The 23,809-nt window shown below is 38.6% G+C and overlaps 1 protein-coding gene across 3 annotated transcripts; it reads right to left on the reverse strand.

Annotated features, from left to right (window-relative positions):
- Positions 1–18,297: 18,297 nt before the first annotated feature.
- Positions 18,298–22,793, reverse strand: LOC113070340 (galactose-specific lectin nattectin-like). 3 transcript variants are annotated; one of them, XM_026243628.1, is made up of 9 exons: positions 22,644–22,793; positions 21,014–21,103; positions 20,831–20,860; positions 20,511–20,540; positions 19,821–19,844; positions 19,647–19,729; positions 19,417–19,551; positions 18,994–19,105; positions 18,298–18,779 (listed from the first exon to the last, which is right to left on the reverse strand). In XM_026243628.1, the coding sequence occupies exons 2-9, from the start codon at positions 21,069–21,071 to the stop codon at positions 18,715–18,717; spliced, it is 537 nt and encodes a 178-aa protein (XP_026099413.1). In that variant the 5' UTR covers positions 21,072–21,103; positions 22,644–22,793; the 3' UTR covers positions 18,298–18,714. The 3 variants fall into 3 exon arrangements, with proteins under 3 accessions (XP_026099413.1, XP_026099416.1, XP_026099414.1); XM_026243631.1 differs by lacking the exon at positions 20,831–20,860; XM_026243629.1 differs by lacking the exon at positions 20,511–20,540.
- Between the last annotated feature and the right edge of the window lie 1,016 nt (positions 22,794–23,809).

Raw genomic sequence — 23,809 nt, forward strand, 5'->3', positions numbered from 1 at the left:
ATTTTGGTCATACAACTAAATATTAGTTTAGTGATTCACAGGATTGCTAAATCCTAGAAACAAAAACGTTTGTACAAAATAGTTTTGAGTTTGTACATTCAACAGCACACACTGCTATTTTTTTGAACCACACCCCTTTTAACTAATTGCCCAATTGCACAGCCTTAAGAGTGTGCATCTCATGAATGCTGGGTCCTGTTTGTTTTCTGAGAATCTACTGCACCTACTGGTAACTTGTTTGCCACGTAGCAATAAAAAATATACTAAAAACCTGGATTATTCTGGATAGTCACATTTTACTGCTATTATTTTGAACATTACGACATGTGAAAGAATGGACACCTTCTAATATTGAAGTTTTGAAGGGGTGTTTAGATTGCACCGATTGGAATATGTTTTTGAATACATCTTCTGATTTGAACGATCAGGTGGTTACCATTTCTAAATATATAACTTTCTGTGTTGATTCTGTTATACCTACGAAAAAGATCACTCTGTATCCTAATAATAAACCCTGGATCACAAAGGAGTTAAAATGCATATAGAATAGAATATTTTTTGTGGGGACCAATGAGGAGAAAAAACTGATTAATAGGGAAGTAAAAAGAGCAATTAAAATCGCTAAACATAATTATAAAAATAAGATTGAGGATGTGTTCATGCAAGGTAATCTCAAAGCTGCCTGGAAAGGAATTAAGAGTATGGCTGCAGTGAGTACAGTAGTACCACAGATCCACATTCCAAGTGGAAACATTGACAATGATTTAATTCTATCTAATGAGTTTAATAACTTTTTTTTCTCGTTGGGATACATCCTTGGTCATTGATGAGATATCCAATTTTAAAAAGACCTTGAGTATTTCTAATCATTTTAAAATTTATTTATCTAATATATCAAGACAGCTGAAGGCCACACCGCTTAACAAGGCCCCAGGTCCAGATGGGATATGTAGTAGAACACTGAAATACTGCGCTGACCAGCTCAGTGAAGTTCTCCAGTTACTTTTCAGTCGTCATTAGATCAAGGGTTGGTACCTGATTTGTGGAAAAGTTCAATTATTGTACCGATACCTAAAAAAACTAAAGCAAATTCCTTGAAAGATTACCGGCCAATCGCCTTGACCTCATTAGTTATGAAGATTTTTTAAAAAGAGATCAAGAGGTATATGATGACAGTTGCTGGACCACTTTTAGATCCGCTGCAGTTTGCATATCACGCTGGAAGAGGCGTAGATGATGCAAAACTGTTCTTGATAAATACTCTTAGTCGTCATCTGGAAAACAGCGGAGCTTTTGCACGGCTTTTGTTTGTAGATTTTTCATCTGCATTTAATCTTTTGCAACCTGTAACGTTGGGGAAAAAACTTATTAGTCAGTTTAATCTTAATCATGGATTAGTTTTATGGATTATGAACTTTTTATCAGACAGACAAAGGGTTAGGATTAATGAGGTGTTATCAAATGTTGTAAATATCTCCACAGGTACCCCACAAGGGTGTGTGCTCTCTTCTATTTTGTTTATATTATATACAAATGACTGTCAGAGTTTGCAAGATAATAGTTACTTGGTAAAATATGCAGATGATACTGTGTTGCTCTCCTTGCTTTCACATTCAGATCAGGAATATGGTTCTGTTTTGTACAATTTCATCTCTTGGTGCAGTAATATGAAACTAGATCTGAATGTCTCAAAAACTAAAGAGATGATTAATAATTTTAGCAGGAGGACATTAGCACTTCAAACGATAGTCATTAATGGCACACATGTAGAAGAAGTAGAACAACGTAAGTACCTGGGTATGGTTTTTGACAAGTTAAAGTTTGATCACAATTCTGAGGTAATCATCAAAAAGTCACATCAAAGATTGTTTGTGCTGAGAAAACTGAATTCTTTTAAATGTACAGAGAGTTGTTCTTAAGTCTTTTTATAATTCATTTGTTGAAAGTATTTTGTCTTTTTCTTTCATTTGTTGGTTTTCTTCATTGTCTATAAAAAACAAAAAACGGTTGCAAGGTATTGTTAGCACGTGCTCTAAAATCATGGGTGTCCCCTTAAGAAGCCTTACTTCCTATTATGAACAGCAGGTGATGAGGATGGCACACAAAATATTAAGAGATAGTACTCACCCGCTGCACTTGGACTTTGAGTGGATGCCCCTGGGGTGACGTTTAAGAGCAATTAAATGCTCTACTAATCGTTATAAATTTACTTTTGTGCCTGAAGCAATACGGTTATGTTACACACATGTGACTTTAGTTTTTTATTTTATTTTTTTCATTTTTTTATTTATTTATTTATTTTCTTCTTTTGTTCTATGTGTTGTAATTGTATATGTCAAGTGTTTTATGTGAGGCACCATGTAAGCTTAAATTAATTACCCCACGGGGATCAATAAAGCTCTAAACTAAAATACTGTATATAATTTGTATATAAAAGTTGTTTGTCGGCCGGTGGTATAGACACTCGAAAAAGCTCCTCCAAATTTAAAGAACAAAAAGAAAAAGGGTTTTGATTCCAGAAGAAAAACTGCATACACATATTTTGTATAATGTTAGGAAGGCCTTGATAGGTGACCTAAATTAAGACTAATTTCCAGCTCAATCAATTTATTTTTATTTTGGTCTGTTCGTTAAATTAGGTTGTTCAGTTCAGTTCAGTTTATTTATATAGCACATTTAAAAACAACCATGGTTGACCAAAGTGCTTAACAATGTCTAGAAAAGAAAACTAGAGAGTCACATACAAATAAAACAAATACAGTAAAAACATACCAATGTCACAGCTCAGCTTGATATAAAAGCCAAGGAATACAAGTGTGTCTTGTATTCCTTGGCTTTTTAAAGGTTGTAAACCTTTAAAAACAGAGAACCATTTCAATTAAACATTTTAATTAACATTTATAATGAATTTAATTGTTTACATGTTTAATTAAATATTGTATGTATTCTATGATGAATTAGTAATTTCAGCCTTTACATGGAATAAAGAACCCATTCAACAAGTCAATGCTGCAATGCGTCACTTAAAGAATCTACACAGCAATTAAATTACAATTAAACATAGCTTCAACATGTTATACAGCATTCCAAATACCATGAAAGTAAATAAAACAGTTCACTGACCATTGGCGTCTTTGGACTGAACCTACAAATGGACTTGGAGTGTCTTCTCAGTGAAGTTTGTTTGTCTGAATGACTTCTTCTTCTTCTTCTTCTTCTTCTTCTTCTTCTTCTTCTTCTTCTTCTTCAGTGAATTTTATTGGCAGTTTGCAATCTTTGTGCATTACCGCCATCTACTTGATTGAGTTGTGATCACATTGGGAAGTAATAAATAAATGAATATATATTAAAATATATATATATAATAATAAAAAAAAAAGGATATCAGAGCCCAAGCTTCAGCTAGCGCTGCGTGTTCAGCTCCTCCAGCTTCAACTTCAGCTCAAACCCCCGGAAAAAAAATAAATAAATATTGGGCTAAAGTCTTCTTGCTAATTGTGTTTCTTTTATAGACTCTATCACTGCTTTGGTTGTAGACTGTGTTCCAGGTAGGCTCAACAGGTTGCTCAAAGTAATAGAGTTCTTTGTTACCCTCTTAAATATTTCTCTTTTTTCAGAGTACTGCCTACATGTCAGAAGTACATGCTTCACGGTTTCTGTTTCCGTACAATCTGGACACATTCCTGTCTCATGTTTCCCTATTGTGTGTAAGCCGCTGTTCAGTCCTGTATGTCCTAACCTTAACCTGGTGAACCAGGTTTCCTCCTGTCGTGAAAATGAGCTGATCATTTTAACTGTTACATTCTGTTGAATACTATATAAATGCCTACCTTTTTCCCCCTTATCCCATGTATCTTGCCAGAGTTTATGAATACCATCTTTAATTATTGTTTTCAATTCTGATTTGCTAAGTGGAACCTGTACTTCTACTTGTTCTGCTTTAAGTGCTTCTTTTGCCAACTCGTCTGCCCTCTCAATGCCCTCAATAGCTGTGTGCGCTGGAACCCAAGTGAGCTGTAATATTAGCTTCTGTTGAGTTATCCTGAAAATCATCTGATTTCACAGTCTGAATGCTAGTTAGGGAGGACATAGAGTCTGAGCAAATAACAGATTTATATGGCTTCACTTCTTCTACCCACTGTAGTGCCATTATGATGGCCATCATCTCTGCAGAGAAGATTGAGAGGTGGTTTGAGGTTCTTTTTTGTATTCTAACTTTATATTTAGGAATGTATACCGCCACACCTGCTTTACCTGCTGGTTCTTTGGATGCATCTGTAAATATTTGTACGGTGTCATCATACATTACTTCTATGTATTGCTGTACACTTTGATACAATCCCGTCTTGATTATATTTTTAGCTTCTAAATTAACTACAGGATAGCAGAAAATCCAAGGTGGAATTGTGCTCAATTTAACATTTTTACTGCAAGGTATAGTACTGATTCCCATGTCAGCTGCCTCTTTATTGCTGTTCCATCCAAAACTACTGTTCACAATGCGACCATATTCCCAGCATTCTTCTAACACCGGTTTTGTAGGATGTGTATTTTCATGCCCTTGTAAGTTTACCCAATATGCAAGAGAAAGTTTTAACCTCCTAAGATTTAAAGGTATCTCCCCTACTTCTACTTGCAGCGCTGGGATAGGTGATGTTCGGAAGGCTCCACTACACAGCCGGAGAGCTTTGGCCTGCACCCTGTCCAGTTCAGCTAATGTAGTTTTTGCTGCTGTTTTATATACTGTACTTCCATAGTCAAACACTGATCGGATTAATGCAATATAAATTCTTTTCAAAGAAGAGCCTGACGCCCCCCAGTTATACCCTGAAAGACACTTTAAAATATTGATTGCTTTCTTACATTTGTCTACCATTTTCTTAACATGATTTTTAAAAGTAAGTTTACTATCAAACCACACACCAAGATATCTTAACTCATTAACCTGTTTGAGAGATTGTCCATTTATCTTAAGATCTATTGTGGGTTTTACCCTTTTCTTATCTTTTCTTAACAGATGAATTGCGTTTTTTCCACTGACACGTGGAACCCCGAGTCAAATTACCATTTTCCAACCTGACTAATTGCTGTTTGCATCCTTTGCTGTAAATTGTCAATATTACGGCCCCTTACCCACAATGCTCCATCATCTGCATATAATGCAGACATCCCAACCTGCAAAAAGTCATTTCAGGGAGGTATCCCGAAGACCCCCCCCCCAAGGAAGGTAATACGTCTCAGCTGTAGTCACCTTCTCAGTGAGACTTTGCCTATCTGAATGGGAGAACTGAAGATATATTGGAGCAGCCTTCCCTGCGCTTAGCCTCCCTAACATGTTGTGGTCCCTAAAAGATATAGCATAAAATATTATGTCTATAAGCAATAGGCCTATGTAATTATTCGTTAATTATGGTTTGTTGTTTTCATGTAGCCTTTGCAAGTAGCCTGAATAATATGCAGATGAAATGAAACTTGTCCACTCACCTCAACATGCCTTTTGCAATCATTTAACCTGCCATGGGCAATAAATGTCATTATGTTTTACATCTATAAGACAGGGGTACACTTTCATGTAGTCTGCCATAAAATGTGTTTTATACTTTTTTTTTTTTTGTGGCACTCTCCCTCTGCCATGGTGCTCCTGTTTCTAGATAGACATAACTGATTAATTTTGTTCGGGAGAAGAAATAAAAGCCCGCCCACACTGACAATTGATTGGTTGATTTGCAGAAACAGGCCAATCAGGATGCTCTCTGTCTGACATGTGCTTCGCACACACATTAGCACACACACGCAAGGTCTCTCGCTCCCTCTCCCTCTCTGCCGTGCGCGCGCTACACAGTATCTGTTTCGCATGTGCGCTTTTGTTCGCTCGGTCTAGATTCCGGGAGATTTTAACTAATTTGCGGATCTCAGGGAGCCGCTTTCAATATGCGGGAGACTCCCGGAACTCCCGGGAGACTTGAGATGTCTGTATAATGCCCTGTTTATTCTTTGGTTCACTCCATCAAACACATCATTAATCATTATATTAAACAGAATTGGACTGCATACACTACCTTGTGGGGTGCCATTTTCTATTGTGTATGTGCTTGATGACTCAGACCCTATCCTGACCTCTATAGTTCTATCCTTTAAAAAAATCTTTGATCCAGTTGAACATTTTACCTCCTATTACCATTTTATTCAGCTTAATTAAAAGTCCTTCTTTCCACAGCATATCATAAGCCTTCTCTATATCAAAAAAGGTTGCCAAAACAGATTCTTTGTTAACGTGTGCTTTACGTAACTCATTCTCCAGGTAGACTACAGGATCCATAGTTGTTCTTCCATTACGAAATCCACTCTGATATGGTGTGATCAGCCCTCTGGTTTGTAATTTGTACACTAAACTTTTAGTAATCATCCTCTCCATGAGTTTACAAAGGTTAGACATTAATGCTATTGGTCTGTAACTTTTGACATTCATTTTATCCTTTCCTGGTTTTCCTATAGGGACTATTACTGAGTGTTTCCACCCAGTAGGCAGTTTTCCTCGTTCCCAAATTTTGTTATATAATTCATCCTCAGCATATCTTTATTTTCTTCAATGATCCTCCTTCTTATATCTAGCTCTTCACCGGAGAGGTTCTGTGAGCTATGTATGCTTACAAAGGATTTTGCAAGTGTGGCAGGATGGCTAGATCCTCCTATATTGATTGTTAGGATTGTTGGCCTATCAGTGGTTAGGGGTGAGCATATAAAAGATGGAGTTGTGTCACAAGGATGTGTTGCTCTTAGGTGCCCCGCCCCTTTCTGGTACCAGTGTTTACATTGTGGTTAGCAGTGTGGCTAACTTGGTCACAGCTCACTTAGGGTTCTTTTTGTGCATCTATCCAAAGGCCGCATGAAGTCGACTGGTTAATGTTGCAACCGGTGTTTGGTCAGACTGCTTCCTTGGCAGTTCGCTGCTGCCCGCTCCTGGCTCCCACATCATCGTGTACATCGTTCATGACTTTGCTTCGGTGTGACGTTTGGCTGCATTTTCCTAGTTTTTATTAACAACTTTTGGTTCAGGATCAATGCTGGCCCTGTCCATTTAACTTTGCGAGGTGCTCGTGCGTTGGAGAGTTCCTGCTGTGGTGCAGGACTCCGAACATCAGTATTAAGAAGTGTTGCTGTCTTGTTCCTAGCTTGTTTGTTTGTGCATTTGTTTTTCTTTGTACTCCATGTGGAAGGCCGGATGATTTGAATTATTCAGATTTATTATTTGATTATTCATTTCTTTTGAGCCCAGTGTGTATTTAATTTTTTTTAGTTTTTTTTTTTAGTTTAACTTTATTCTTTTGTGAATGTTTGTTTGGAATTGTAAATTATTTTCCTTTTAGTTTTTTTTTTATCTGGTTTGTTCATTTACAGGTGCTGTGGGTCAAAACCCAAAAAGGGCAGGGAGGCAGATCTCCACATGTGTGCGGTGGTGGTGCTATCTTGTCACCGTGTGCAGTGTTGTGGCGTGTCGATCACCAACCAAAATCTCACTGGGTATCATGTGTGTGTATGTGAATGGGTGCACCGATAGTGTGTGATAATTGCATTTTGTGATTCTTTAGGAGTTGATTCCAGCTGACCACAGCCCTGTAAATCATTTTTGTTTTTTTTTGTGTGATCCGCAACAAGTAACCAAACATTAAGTGTGTCAGTGCTCATGTGATTTTCCCCTTTTTTAGTAATTTATTATTTGGATTAATAAAGCTCTGTATTTTGGTACCCATGTCTCTCGCTCTATTTTTTGGAACCGAACCTGCATTGCCTTGATTAGCACCTGTGGGTGCGTAGTATTTCCCTGGGTGCAAGTCTTGGGGTGGCGTAGTCCTTTGTCTAGTGTTATAGTGTCTGTTTGCCTATGGCCATGCTGCTACACAAGCATCTCAGCTTTTTCTCTACTGGTTACTGCCTCAGTGAAATTATCTCTTAATACTGGTAGTGAAAGTCCCTTCTTATGCCACCCATCTTTCTGATCATTCCCCGTATGTCATTAATTTTAATTCCTGTCCCAATATTACTACAAAAATCTCTCCAATATTTCCTTTTACCTTCTCTTATGATTCTTTTGGCTTTAGCCTGTGCTCTTTTATACTCCAATAAATTAAAAAATGAATGATTAGATTTAACAATTTTAAAGGCTTTATTCCTGTTTTTAACAGCCTCTCTACACTCATCAGACCACCATGGTACCATTTGCTTCTTCTTTGCTCCAGATGTTTTACCTATTGTTTCCTCTGCTGACTCATATATTATGTTAATAATCATATTATTCAACTCCTCAATGTCGTCACTCAAATTTGGCATGACTTCAATTAATTTGCTGCTTGTTTTAAAATTATACAGCCCCCAATTGGCCCTTTTCATTCTCCACCTTGAAATCCAGTTTTCTTCAAAACTAATGTTTTGACTCCTTATTTTAATCCAGATAGGATAATGATCAATGCCCACTGCATTATCACTGTTCACATCCCATATGCAAGTACCTGCTAGTTGTTGCGACACAAAAGTAAGATCAATTGCAGATTCTACACCATGAGCTACATCATACCTAGTACCTCTTCCATCATTTAGAGACACTAACTGATTATCATCCATAAACTCCTCAATGATATACCCATCTCTATCTGTTCTATCGCATCCCCACAGGGTATTATATGCATTAAAATCTCCACATACTATAACTTTGGAGTCTTCCACATCACATACACTCTCCAACATGTCCCTAGTTATTTTTTGACAACAATTCTAAAAGTTTATAATTCTAATTTTTGTTTTATTGACCCATGCTCAATTATAATTATCTCAAGCTCTTCACTACTGTTTATAGCTCTATAGTTAACACCATGTTGGATAAAGGTGACTACTCCACCACCCATAGTAAGGGTTCTATCCTTACGCACTGCTGTATAGCCAAACAATGTAAATTCAAGTGAGGGTTTTAGCCAAGATTCCTGAATGCAAATAATGTTAGGTTTAACTGATTGCTCCTGAATATGCTGCTTTAGTTCTTGTCTGTTTGCAATTAGACTCCTCGCATTCCACTGTAGAATGGTTAACATCATTAATCTCAACCACCACATGTTGATTGTGTATCTGATATCCCCATTATAAGTGTTGCATTAATGATCTCTACTGACATCTCTTCCATTTCCAAGTATTTTTCTGCCGCTTTTGCTATTATCTTAGTTCTCTCTGTTCGGCTACATGCTTGAGCAGAACAGTTGATGATTTCTACCATAAACGCTACAATCTTTCTCTTTTCCACTATAAGTGTATCCTTGGTAACATTGCAGCATTTATTTATGCTTTGAACTGGGGGTTGAGTCACAAGTGCTGGTCTACTATTGCTGTCATTAGATTTTACCTTTCTAATTGCCTCAACGTATGTAAGCTTTTTACCTTTTACCTTCACGTTCTGAATTTGAACCGCTTTTTTATGTGCATCACATCCTTTGTAGGCAGCACTATGCTCTCCTTCACAATTACAACATTTGATTTTAACTCCCCTCTCACATTTCCCGTATTCATGTTCCCCTCCGCATTTGGCACAACGGAGTTTACTTTTACAGGCTGCTGCAATGTGCCCAAAACGCTGGCATTTAAAGCATCTCATTGGGGGAGGGATATATGGCCTTACTATATACCTGACATATCCAATTCTAATTCTTTCAGGGATTTTGTCTTCCTCTAGCGTCAACAATACAGACAGGCTAGGCCCTTTAACACCATCTCTTGTGAAAGGTAATCGTTTAACTCTCGTTACTCGCACTCCTCTGACATTAACCCTAATTTCTTCTTCATTTATCTCAGTTGACACTCCAGATATTACACCCATAACCTTCCCTCTATCTTCCCAAACTTGTGGCCTAATCTCTTTCCCAAGCAATGATTTACATTTCATTAATCCATGCTGCTGTACTATATCTCTACATATAATCATTAGATTCCCATCTCGTAAAGTTTTAACAAACCGCACGTCACCTACCAGCTTGTGAATAGCATCACTAACCTTCAAGGGATTTGATGTACAAGGAGATTGAAATCGCAGAATAACTTTAATTTCTGAACTTTGTTGTTCCTCTCCCTTATCTCCATCAGATTCTGTCTGCTTTTCATTTTTTTCCGATTCACTATCCTCCATTCTTCGTTGTTTGAATTTCCCTCGTTACCCGTGTCTACCTCAATCTCATTTCCTTCATCCACGTCACTTCCTGCACCTCCCGGATCACACCTCATTCCTCCAAACTCAGCCATTCCGTCCGCCTCGTCCCCCTGCTCTTCTTTCACCTTGTCTGAATGACTGAGGAACTCCAGGTTTTTAACAGATGCTCCAAATCAGTGAAAATTACAACAGGTGACAAGCAGCCAGATTGCTGCTGCTGGTGCACTCTGGGAAATGTAGTTCTTGGACTCATTCCTGAGATTCAGCTCAACACCTCCCACTTGAGCTCCTGGAGCTCACACAATCCCTTCACACCTCTGCTTGTTCTTCAATGGGAAGTAAAATGACAAGTCATCTTACATCTCTATGAAGAATTGTGACTGGAATTTTGGTTTGGAGCCTCTTAGTTACTTAACAAGCACATCTCTTACTATGCCTTTGCTGTCAGCATTGACACGGACCACTCTAGCTAGCTTGTACTGTCCTCTCAGGGCGTTTTGGTATACCAACCAGACCACATCTCCAACAGTTACATTTCGCTCTTTGGTGTGCCATTTGTTCCTTATGAACAGATTAGGTCCAGCCAATTGGGTCCACTTCTTCCAGAAATTATTTACCTCTCCTTGAATCTGTTTAAGTCTTTTGTAAGGGTAGCCATCAAATTGGAAATCTCCAGGGTCTCCCTTTGGATTGCTGCGTCCTAAAAGCAGAGAATTTGGGGTGATGTACTCTATACAGTCTTCTCTGCTTTGAATTCTTGCATCAATGGGTCTCTCATTTGCAAGGTTAGCTGCCATGAAGAGAAAAGTTTGGAATTTACTCCATGTGAAAACAGCATCTCCACCAAGGTTCCTCAATGCCCGCTTTACTACTTTGACAGCTGCCTCTGCTGCACCATCCCTATGGGGAGAGTCTGCAGAGTGGATCTTCCACGACCATTCGGTACCATGCTTGGCAGCTGTGTCTTCAAGTTCAGACTTGTTTACTCTATTAAGGAATTTGTGGAGCTGTTCCAGTGCAGGTCTGGCTCCCACAAAATTAGTGCCAGGATCTGACCAGAGTTTCTGGGGTGTCTTCTCAGTGAAGTGAACCTTTGATAGGCTAGTAGGAATCCTTCAGATGACATGTCACTCACCACTTCAGTGTGTATGGCTCGAGAAGCCATGCAGCAGAAGACTATTCCCCATACTTTGAGTCTAGTTCTTTTCTTGACCTCATCTGTCACTTCAAATGGTAAAACTGGCACTGCTCGCTGATCTTCTTTGAACGTCTGAATTCTACCTCCACAAACTAGTAGTCCAGAATTCACATCTTTGTATACTGCCAGCCTGCTTAGAGTTGTGTCTGAAAAAACTGTACCCTTTTGAGCTGTGAGGAAGATGTCTTTGAGTGCATCTTCTCGTTCTTTGACAGTCACCACAGCTTGCTTGGGTGATCTTAACTCCCACTTTGACTGTTTAGGGGCCTGACACTTCCTCTTCAGCCACTTCTTGGCAGTTAGACAAACCCAGGCAACAACTCTCACCAGTTTGGACAGGCTACTGAATCTTCTTACTTCCACAAGATCTTTAACCCAGCCAGAGGGCTTCCTTCCTGGAAGAACAGTTGTTGGGTTAAACACAGATATTCCTTCTTGAGTTTCACTTTTTGGAATTTCCTGAGTGCCTCGTAGGTCTTTTTCCTGCTTACTCCTTGTTTGAGCTCTTGTTAATGCACCTGAGAAGGCCTTCCTCTGGAGCTTGTTTACACTCTCCCTGGCATGAGCTGCAACCTCTCTAGCCGATTTTATAGGCCACTTCTCCACTGGACACTTCAGGAACTCTGGTCCATTTTGCCATGTGGAATTCTCCTTCAAATCTTCAGGAGAACCTCCTCTCGTTATAATGTCAGCTATGTTTAGATCTCCACAGATCCACCACCAGTCTTGCACTAGGCCAGCTTTCTGGATTTCACCCACTCTATTTGCAAAGAATGTTTTATACCCATAACTGACTCTTTGAATGGCTCCTAAGACCGTTTGACTGTCGAGTAGGTGGAACCATCTCTCAATCTTCATTCGAGCATGCTTTTCCACATACTTCCTGATCCTGGCTGCGAAGACAGCACCACAGATCTCCTCTTTTACAGCTTCACCCTTCTGATCCAGGGGTGTCAGCTTGGCTTTTGATTCAACGAATCTAACTTCAGTGCCTTGACTTGTCTCCCATCTTAAGTACATCACAGCTCCATAGGTTTGGTCACTTCCATCAGAGAAAGTGATGCCCCAAGGTTTCCCTTCCCAGCCAGCTGGTGTGAAGCTCCTGTGGAATTTCACCTGTCCAAGCTGCACATATTCTTCAAAAAGCTGTATGGCTTCTTCTCTGAGCCTTTCTGAGAGAGGTTGGTCACAGTTTTCTTGGGTTAGTTTCCCACCCCCTCCCCCTTGGAATGCTTTTCTTACAAGAATTGCTCCCTTCTGTTTGGCGGGTGTAACTAAACCAATAGGGTCATACAGTCCAGCAACTTGGCTTAAGAGAGCCCTTCTAGTCAGTGGCTTAGGGGTTTCAGTTCTCACCTCCTCCTTCAGAAGATATTTTCCAACTCTTATCTTCTTCCTTTTGGAAAAGTTAACGGAGATTAACATGTAGAGCTGGTCTTCATCCACTTGGTAGCCGGTACCCATGGCTTTGTTGTCTTCATCCCTCATTTGATTTGGAAGAATTAAATTTTTTCCTTGTGTCTCTGTTAAACCCTCCTTTTCCACTCCTTGCCTCCCACTTTGCCCTGACCTGACCCATGGTTTGAGGAAGAAACCTCCAGCTTTCAAAATCTCTTCAACATTTGCTGTAATTTTGTTAAGCTTATTTAGGTCATTATGGGAGGTTAAGAGGTCATCTACATAACTGTCCTCTTCTATGACTCTACGCTCATCCTCCAAGTGAAGAGAGTTGGGCAGGCATGCGGTTTCTCTCATAGCCAACTGAGCAATGCAACCAGCAGGTCTGTCCCCAATGTTGACTCTGGTTATTGCATATTCACTTATCTCTTCATCTGGGCTGTCCCTCCAGAGGAACCTATGAAGATGCATCTCAAGCTCCTCGAGCCATACAGAGTTGTACATCTTTTTGATATCTCCTAGAGATGCATACGTCACTTCTCTGAACCTCAGCAGGACAGCTCTGATATGGTTGAGAACGTCTGGTCTCTTCAGAAGAAGATCATTCATACCAACGCCTTTGTATTCCTGGCTACTATTCCACACAATACGAATTGGTGTTGTTACCGAATGAGGGTTCGGCGCCACCAGGTGGCTTACATACCACACTGGTCCGTTCCATTCGTCCATGATTTTGTTGGTGAGTTTTATGGCTGCGCCTCGTTCGACCATTACACGGATCTGGGTAGCATATGCGATTTTCCAGGCTGGCTCTCTGCTTAGTTGCTTTTCGGTCCTCAAAAAACAAGCCTGGACTGCACCTTTGTTGTTTGGGAGAGAGGCTGGATCTACCGTCCAAGGATACTTAGCATCCCAATGTGGAGCTGGTGTGTGAGCATCCCCCTTCTTGTAGGTGAGGCCTCCTTTAATGATCTCCAGTTCCCTCTCCTCTGTCAGGGTCATTTCTTTTCCTCCTGGTGGACAGTTTCCACATCGGCATCCTCCACATCTTGGCTCACATGCAGCTCCGATGCTGTCCCAGTGCCACCCCTCAAGGAACTCACGGTTACTGGCAGCTGTATATTTGGCCTGAACCCCATCCTCCCCATTCTCTCCACTTCTCAGGTTCAATTTATTGATGCACTCTTGCGATTTCATCCAGGCCGTAGCAGATCATTTATGAGCTCTCTCGGTTCCTTTAGGTGTCTTGACTCTGACTTTGAGGAGATACCTTTGAGTGTTCACTTCCATGGCCATAACACCAAACCCATGCACAACTAAAGTTATCTTCTCATGTCTTAACCCCAGTCTTTCAGCAGCCTTATGGGTTATGCAGTTTGTATCTGAAGCAAGGTCAATTAAAGTCCCAATCTTCTGCCCTGCGTTTGCAGTAACTTGCATCAACATCATGATGACAGGAATTTCAGCGAGCCCATTCCTCTGCAGTAGCTCCGACTGGCCTGAGGAGCTAACAGCTACTCAATTCCTGAGATTCAGCTCAACAATGGTGTAGGCCAGGGATAGGCAACTCCGGTCCAGGAGGGCCACCATCCTGCAGAGTTTAGCTCCAACCATAATTAAACACACCTGAACGAGGTAATCAGTGTTTTCGGGATTACTAGATAGATACAGGCAGGTGAGTTTTTATGAGGGCTGAAGCTAAACTCTGCAGGATAGTGGCCCTCCAGGACCGGAGTTGCCTATCCCTGGTGTAGGCAGAAGTACATTGCAAGTAAGGGTCTGTGTTTATTGAAGACTGGGCTTAAGAAGGACAGCAATAAACGAGAAACAGATGTAGAAACGTGCGGAAAAGTCCTTTGGAAAAAGCTCTGTAGAAGTCGTAAGGGAGATCCAGAGGGCTGTACGGGAAGGCAATCATTCCTGCAGAGTACTGCTTTTTTTACTGTATGGAGGAAGTGCATCAGTGAAGGAGCCAGTAGAACTGACGGGTCACTCTGGAGGAGTGTACAGTAGTCTGTTTTAATGTATGTATTAATGTAAGTCTATGTGTGACTGGCTGTGGTTGTATGAGAAAATAAACTCTATATCTGTTGGAGCAAGAGATGCTCTCTCCCCTCCTGGACCATCACTTGAATGTGATTAGGTTGCGGAGACGGGCGTGGCTGGTGTTACACTGGAAAAGAAAGGATGAGTGCATGAGCCCTAAAAACAAAAAAGTGAATTGTATGAATGATGTTTTAGAGAAAAAATAAATAAAAATGTTCCAAGAAATGGACTGTGCAGAATATAGAAATAATAATAGATTAATTAAAATTAGATATGCATTTGTTATTTAATAACTTGTCTCAATAGATGAACTTAAAACATTGCATGTGCTTAAAACTTTATATCTAATATGTGAAGACATCTAAAATGTGTATCTTGTTATCCCTGGGACACAGTATGAAAGTTAATTCATTAGAGAGTTTCAGAGATTTGGGTTTGATTTTACTAAAAGATAACTTGTGTAGTGCAATGTTGAATGAGAGCAAGATTGGGTGACCAAGTTAATAGGAATTTTGATTCAAAAGCCATATTCATTTTACCATAGGAATGGAACTAGTTGCGGTAACACTTTAGAATAAGGTTCCATTAGTTAATGTTAGTTAATGTATTAATTAACATGAACAAACAATGAATAATACATTTATTACTGTATTTATTCATCTTCGTTAATGTTAGTTAATGAAAATACAGTTATTCATTGTTAGTTCATGGTAATTCACAGTGCATTAACTAATGTTAACAAGCACAACTTTTGATTTAAATAATGCATTAGTAAATGTTGAAATTAACATGAACTAAGACTTATAAATGCTGTAGAAGGATTGTTCTTGCTTAGTTCATGTTAACGAAAGTAGTTAACTAACATTAACTAATGGAACCTTATTCTAAAGTGTTACCCTAGTTGCTTAAATATTTAAATTAAATTATTATATTTAAAATAATAGGAATTATTTTATGTTTAGCGAGTGACTTCTTACTCTGTTCGTCTAACACTGCATACATTTTCTTTCCTTCCTCTCTTTTTCCACTTTTTCCAGCAGGATACACTATCACTGGACTGATTTTGGAGCAGGAATGTTGACCATCTGAATTGCCGCATATCTCTGTGCATTTGGATGTGGTGTCAAAGCATTTCCACTCACCTCCCCACCATCATCTTTGTCGGCTTCTTGGCTTCCTGTCGTAGTGGGAGGAGGACCAGGATGTAGCGCTGAGATGTGTTTCTCACTGTTACACTCCAGAAATTTAAGTGTCACTCTGCAGTCTTTTGCCAAATGCTGTCCTGACCCACAACATCTGAAACAAATACGGTTCTCCTTCAGGAATGATTTTCTTTTGTCAATATGTCTAGCTTTGAAGCTCCTGCTTTTTTTAGCAGGTGGGGGTTTTTATGAATGGGACATAGCTTATCAAGACTTTCCATGATCTTCTCACCAGAGCTACACTGGATAGTCATAGAATCTTGTGAAACATCTGTTTTGTGAACAGTCACAGAAGCTCTGTTGCCACTTCTTGTGTATTTCTAAATTTTCAAGCCTTGGGTGCTGGAGGATGTAAAGGCAAAACTGGGATCGTTTTTCACTCGTGCCGGTTGTCTTACAAAGCTGGAGAAGTAATGAAAAGGTGGAAATGCGACTCCATTGTCATCCTTATATTTGGATCCTATAGCTACCCATTTCTCTTGCAAGCTGTAAGGTAATTTCTCCACCATGGGATTTACTCCACTCTTTGCTTGCTCTGCAGACTCCTCACCAAGCCATTTTTTTATCAAATCCAGTTCTTCCCTCGATGAAAGGTTTAGATCTTGGACGGCACTTTGGAATGATGCCTTCCATGCCCAGTAATTCTCAGGATGATCGTCAAATTTCAGGAGACCTGCACTCAACATTTCCCTGTGAATAAGGTATTTTGTTACATCTTGCACACCTTAAGTCTCGGATAAAGGCTTCCTTTGAGGATGAAATGACTCTCTTGCAGGTTCCGGGTAGTAAAGTTTATTGTCAACTTCATCTTTTTTTTTTTTTGGTGCTTGTTTGACATGAGCTTTTCTGCTTTCAACATCTGTTTTTCTCATAATGATGAATATCTGCGTCCTTCATGGTTATTTCACACTGCGCACGCGCCACCTTGTGGCAGACTAGTGGATCAACCTTCAATGCAAATTGTGCTTCTGAGTGTTGCCTGACATATTCAGAGGTGCGTTTGAGCTGAACTGATAGGTAACTCTAATAACTCTGGACTAAGTTCACTCTTGATAGACTTGTCATCTTCTTCATATGCATCTGCTTCTGCTGTTGCAGCAGGAACAGACTTCTGACTTTTTAATATATGGAGGCTCGCTTCAAGGTCAGCTTTTCTTTATAATTCTGGCTTCTTCTTCTGCAAAGAGAAGTTTAGCACGGGCAGCCTAGTTGTGGAAGCTCCACTTGACTGTCTTGAAGCATGTGACTGTACTGACTTCGCACATGCTTCAGCACTTTGAGTAGCTTCTTGCAGTTTTTCACACTCCTATTCTGTGGAGATGGCTAGTACTGTTTGCCATTGTTTCTGCACATAACCTTGTTCAGTTGTGCCCGCCGTGCGCTTGACCTTTTATTATACTGTCCTTGCAATGAGTTGCTTCATCAAAGCTCGACAATTAGCTAACAGTGTAAAGTTCTTCCGGAAAAAAAACAAGGCATAACTTTACTTGAGTTCCACAAAGAAACTTTACTTTTCTTATTGTACTGTAAAACTGTAACAAAGAGCAAAAGACAAACAGAAATGAGCTCAAACCAATACAGATACCTAAAGTACACAACTTACAGCAACAGAAATGCTGAGTCAAAACTAATAGCCATGCTAACCATCAGTTTAGTCATTTGACATGAGAAAACTCCAATAAACCAAAGATATGCCAAGTACAATTGAAAAGTTTCGTTGCAAAACGAGATATATCCATTTTGAGAAATGTTGGTTATTTGACATTATTATTTAAGACATCGACAGTCAAGTTCATTTCCAATTTTTTGTACATTAAACTATTACTTGAGCTCAGTGAAGGCCAAGGACACAATATTCTTCAAATCCAGGATATTTTTTATTTAATTTTATGTCCATAAAAAAAATAAATGAAAGCTTCTCCTTAATGTGGACCAATCACCGTCACAGGTTACTCTATAAATAATTCTGTATTTGTATTGCTTCTGCTTATATAAGCTTTGTAATTTCATGAAATATACTTTTTGACAAAAAACATCTTTCTTTGGCACAGTCCTCATTGAATTATTTTACTGTTTGTTTTATAACAACTCGATTATCAAATGTTTCTATTTATTTCCTCTAATAACATAATGGCATGACAAAAGCAAAGCACCTCTGATGCTGAATTTTATTTACGCAGATCCAAAGTTTACCGAAAATCTTCAGGAATTTCATTCAGAAAATTCACATCTGATACGTGGAACGAGACAAAAACCCACAGAAACAATTAAATGCAACTGCTTGATATTTATTGAGTTCTACTTGCACATTAGTAAAGAAATTAGGGAGAATTAGTTAAAGGAGCAACTGACCAAAAAATTAAAAACTGATTACAAACTTGCAGCCTTTCACTTCACAAGACATTAATTGATGGACTGGAGTCGTGTGGATTATTGTGATGTCTTCAAGATCAGCTGTTTGAGCTTTCATTCTGATGGCACCCATTCACTGCAGAGGATCTCCATCGATAAGCAAATGATGTAAAGTTATATTTCTTCAGATCTGTTCTGATGAAGAACTAATCTTTATCTTGGATCTACTGAGGGTAAGCGATGTTTCAAAATTGTCATTTTTTGGTCAACTATTCCTTTAATGCAAGACAATAAGACATTCACAATTTTACATTAAACTTAAATGCTGGTGTTTATTTCTTCACACACACATAAGGCTTTTTAACATGACAGGGGTTGTCATTCCAGTTGCTCGAGGCTATAGCAGGAAGGAAAAAAGTCTATTATTGTTACAGTATAAGTATTCTGATCAAATGTAATGATTCTTAAGGTAATACAGCCAATTCTATTCCTTTACCATTTCATAAACATTAGGTGAAGTTAAAATACAGTTCTACATTCGGCTGGTTATTGGATAAAAATAACAAAGATATAAATAGTGATGATATTTCATAAACATTTAAAACACTCACGTTGATAGTTCATCATAAGACAGTGCTCGTTTCTATTGGTATTGTCAGGTTGTGAAGGAGCCCATATCTCTTGGTCCAGTTTTGATCCATCACTCCAGAGCCATGTTCCCTCCTGTGAACAGAACACCATAAAGGACACTCCGTTTCCATCACACACCTACATGGCATTATTTGATATTCGTAAATATAAAAAAACATGTTCACACCAACCATTTGGATCACAAGTTCATGATGTTAACGCATCAAAAACATGTTTGTGTTTCTCTATAGAAACCAGTAGACCTACCATGCCAAACATATCAGCTGTATCCTAATCTTACTTTTTATTCTATGACATAACTCAAAAACAACTACAATATACAAAAGAAAAAGAAAAAGAATGGCCATTGACAAGTACGCTAAACAAATGTAAAACAAACATACTGAAACAGCGTCATAGCCTCCTATCCAGGCCTCAGTTGCAGCTTGAGTTTGATATTTAATCATGAACTGTACGAAGGTGTACTCCTCATAACTGTGTACAGAGGCCAGGTTCCCATCGTAGCCCAAACACTGTTTCTAAAGAGAGTAGGACATAAAAACTATTGTAAACTAACAGAAAATTTCAAGACTTAGAAATGAAGGAATCCCTATGATAAGATGGCATCTCATACCTCTGCATCAATCCAGGAACGCTGAAAGTTAAAAAAGCGGAAGCATCTACCTTCATATGCAGACCATCCACTTTCACAGGTTTCTGTAAGAAAGATAAGTGAGTATTATTGCTGCCTTAAACCTTTAGTATTTTCATTAAACTGAGATCAGATTGATATTGTATGTACACGCACCTTGTCTGACCAGGGTACATGTCCCTGTTTAAAATGTGTAAATAGCACAAAGAAATAAACAGAACAAAGAAACAAATTAAACAATGCTTAAGTTTGTAATTGTCCAATTACAGAGACCATATAATCAAATGTAAAATAGCATTGCATAGTCTTCACTGTATAAATGAAAAAGAGTTGAATTCTTGTTAAAAGGACAAAGTAATTTAGTGAAGGGCAGTGAGAGATTTTCTCTCATTAGATTTCATGGATTAAAATAAGGACATAGACAGCAGCTGCTAAATTAGGCGCAGTCACTTTAAAACACAATGCATCCAAATTCTTTCTCAACTGTTTACATTCACTTAAGTGGTAACCGACCGCCAAGACAGGTACAACATAATATTTTATGCTTTTGTCCGTTCATAGCAAGAAGAGGCAAAACTCAATTTGGTGTTGAAGGTCTGAGACGTGGCTCTCTGTGTGCACAGAACACAGCGCACTGATGCTGAATTAAGCTTTTCACCTCTTTTTGTGTTTGTATGTTTAGGTTTTTGTTCACTCAGGTGCAGATGGAGAACTCAGTTCGGTGTTTTAGTTCTGTCCACATCCGTGGGTCCCTATAATCATCACCACCTTTCACCCCACCAGTGACGACGCTGCTTTTGACACTATAACTAGACAGAACAAATGTAACACACTAAAATATCTCACCATCGCTTCTGCAATTAAGAGGTGCTGCCTCTGAAATAATAAAAGAAAAAAGAATATATATATATATATATATATATATATATATATATATATATATATATATATATATATATATATATATATATATATATATATATTAAACATTTTAATAATCAGATTACAATTTTATGTCTAAGTCCAAACTAACAGTCTGTGGGATTTGAGGTAAACTGCATTAATTATAAACTGGGCCACATACACTTCACAACAATTACCTGAAGCATCCGGAGCAAAAGAGCAGAACAAATGTAACACACTAAAAGACAGCATCAATATCTTACCATTGCTTGTGCCATTAAGAGGTGTTGCCTCTGAAATAATTAAAGAAAAATGATATGTGTGTGTATTAAAAATTGTAATAATCAGATTACAATTTTATGTCTAAATCCAAACTAACAGTCTGTGGGATTTGAGCTAAACCACACGAATAGAAAACTGGGCCACATACACTTCACAACAATTACCTGAAGCATCCAGAGCAAAGAGCAGAAAGAAAGACAGACAAAGAGGCCAGACTGCCATTGTTCCTGAAATCAACCAGTACTACTGCACACCTGACAAAACATGAAGACAGAACAGTTTTTATTCATTATTAACCTGTTCTCAATATCCACATTCCAATATTGCCAGCTGTACAAGAGCCCTGTGCGTCACTATGAAGAGGATATATATATATATATATTAGGGGTGTAACGGTTCACAATATTCACGGTACGGTTCGCTACGATACACTAATGTCACGGTTCGGTACGTTTTAGATACAGCAAAATGTAAAAACATCTCAACTTTTCAGAATGCCGCAAGCGCACTGCGGGTCATGTGACAAGAACTAACCAATCAGCTTCATCCTTTCCCGTAACAACGTTGAAAGCTCAGCCAAGATGAAGGAACAGCTCATCATAGTTGTATATGGATTGCAACTTTGAAATAAATTTAGTAGCAGAGCTACTGCAAGCGATTTTTAGAATTGCAAATCCATTTATCCTTTGCTGAAAGACGTGCCTAGCGTTTTCCACGCGTTTTTAGGCGCGATATGTCAACGGCCCCTAAGTCGCTCGCTCACTCAGTATGCGATGAAGGCTCATTGCAAAATGTCTAATGCATTTAACAGACCAGAAATAGAAGATCCTCCAATAACCAATAGGTCTGGTGTTTGGGTGCACTTTGGATTCCCTTTAAGCTATAATGGTGATGACAGAATGAATGGTAAATAGTAAGGTCTCATATCTGCGGCTATAATGTAAATGTAACGTGAATGTAGCCTACCAATCGCCGCGGTGATGTCTTTTGCCCTGTTTGAGTCAGTTGGAAATGTCGGTCTAAATGCTGCGGGTATAGTTTGTAGCGTGTATGTTTCTCCTTTTTTTCGTCTTTTCCCAGATACTGACACAATAAGGTGATGTCGGCGTAAATGAGTTGACATGTTTCAAGTATTCCCGCTGGTGTTTTTTTTTTTTTGTATTCCCGCTGGTGTACCCTATTGTCATGTTGCAGATGCGACATACCGTTGTTTTTTTATCCACCACTTTCTTGCCATGACCATTATAGCTTACAGGGAATCCAAAGTGCACCCAAACACCAGACCTGTTGGTTATTGGAGGATCTTCTATTTCTAGTCTGTTAAACGCATTGGCCATTTTGCAACGAGCCTTCAGCGCGTACTGAGTGAGCGAGCGCCTGACTGAGTAGCCTAACATAAACATATAAGTGTTTTTTTCTTCTTCGGGGGTGTCAGGGGCGTTGCCTGTTACGTCGTTTGGGTTATTGGGCTACCTTGTTGAACGCATATCATTATATTTCTCTTTTTTTTTCCAAATATAATTAATTAGTCCAACGAACCGTTCGGTACATAATGCGTACTGCGTACCGAACCGAAAGCCTCGTACCGAACGGTTCAATACGAATATGCGTATTGTTACACCCTTAATATATATATAATATATAATTAATAATAATATTGCCAGCTGTACAAGAGCCCTGTGCGTCACTATGAAGAGGATATATATATATAAGCATTTCAAATTATCCATTGACTCGAGCCACACTTTTTTGAAACAGTAAAGTGTAAAGTTTTGAACGGCTGAAAAACCTCACCCTCTATGAAGTTAGTCACGTCCAAGTCGTCTGTAGCTCTCTGAAGAACAACAAATGCTTGACTCTTCAAAACCAGATCATGACTCCCCTCTTTTTATTTGGTTCATACACAGAGGAGACTGCTGTCTGATTGGTCCCTGTCTCCAAAACCCACAACAAATCCTTATCTTACACCTAATCCCACACAGGAAAACCAGGAGAGTTATGATAAGAAATGAGATTTCAACACCACACATTACATAACCTAAAATCAATACAAACATTTACTTGACTTGGTTATTTTATAACATTGTGTTAATAATGATTCTCTAGTGTTGTGGATGTTGTCAAATTTGACATTTCATTTGGTCACTGTCACTATGTTTATAGGCATTATTAACAGCTATAGCAAGAATGGAAAAGGGTTTTGTCTGTAATTCTACATTGAGATCAGGAGAGAGATGAAGAACATACATCACGTGGGGAGTACATATTCACGTGCTGTGGGGCTCCTTGAGCTCATCAAAACTATTCATTAGTTCCTCAAATGTTCATTTCCGTTACCTAACAGATTGGTGAGTTTTATTCTGTCGAAGGAAAAAAACTGAAATTCAGGATTCTATTTATATTCTATATCTTGGAATTTTCTTATGCCTCTGTAATAACTGGACAACATACAAACATACTGATAGAAAATAGTGATTGAGAAAAACATTTTCACTTTGCTGTCCACAATGAATGCCAAGACAGTGCAAAACTATATACACACATACATATAGAATAATTGACGACGGGCCGTTGAATTATTATAAAAATAATTATATATATGAAAAAATATACATTTAGACTATGTGTATCTATATACAAGAGTATAGAGTAGGAATATAGAATGTGACAAATAGAAATATAGACTGTGTATATTTGTACATGCAAATGTACAGTATTAACAATAAAAAACAAATAGTGCAGTAATGTGCAAATTGAGTTCAACTACGTGATAACAAAAGCTGCAGTAATAGTAACAGATTTGAGATGAGGCTACATGAGTAATCTTAAATGTAATCAATAATCTTTACTTAATATCCTAATGATTTTTGGCATAAAAGAAAAATCTATAATTTTGACTCATACAATGTATTTTTTTCAGCTATTGCTACAAATATACCCTTAAGAATTAAGACTGGTTT

Source organism: Carassius auratus, unplaced genomic scaffold (genome assembly GCF_003368295.1).
Source record: "Carassius auratus strain Wakin unplaced genomic scaffold, ASM336829v1 scaf_tig00003761, whole genome shotgun sequence".
Taxonomy (NCBI): Eukaryota; Metazoa; Chordata; class Actinopteri; order Cypriniformes; family Cyprinidae; genus Carassius; species Carassius auratus.

What these genes read in the sequence shown, in the direction of transcription:
- LOC113070340 (XM_026243628.1), bottom strand. Translation starts at nt 21,071, where the DNA reads ATGGCAGTCTGGCCTCTTTGTCTGTCTTTCTTTCTGCTCTTTGCTCTG. An exon ending in CTTTGCTCTGGATGCTTCAG is followed by an intron (nt 20,861 to 21,013) that starts GTAATTGTTGTG and finishes TAATTATTTCAG; the next exon opens with AGGCAACACCTCTTAATGGC. An exon ending in ATGTACCCTGGTCAGACAAG is followed by an intron (nt 19,730 to 19,820) that starts GTGCGTGTACAT and finishes TCTTTCTTACAG; the next exon opens with AAACCTGTGAAAGTGGATGG.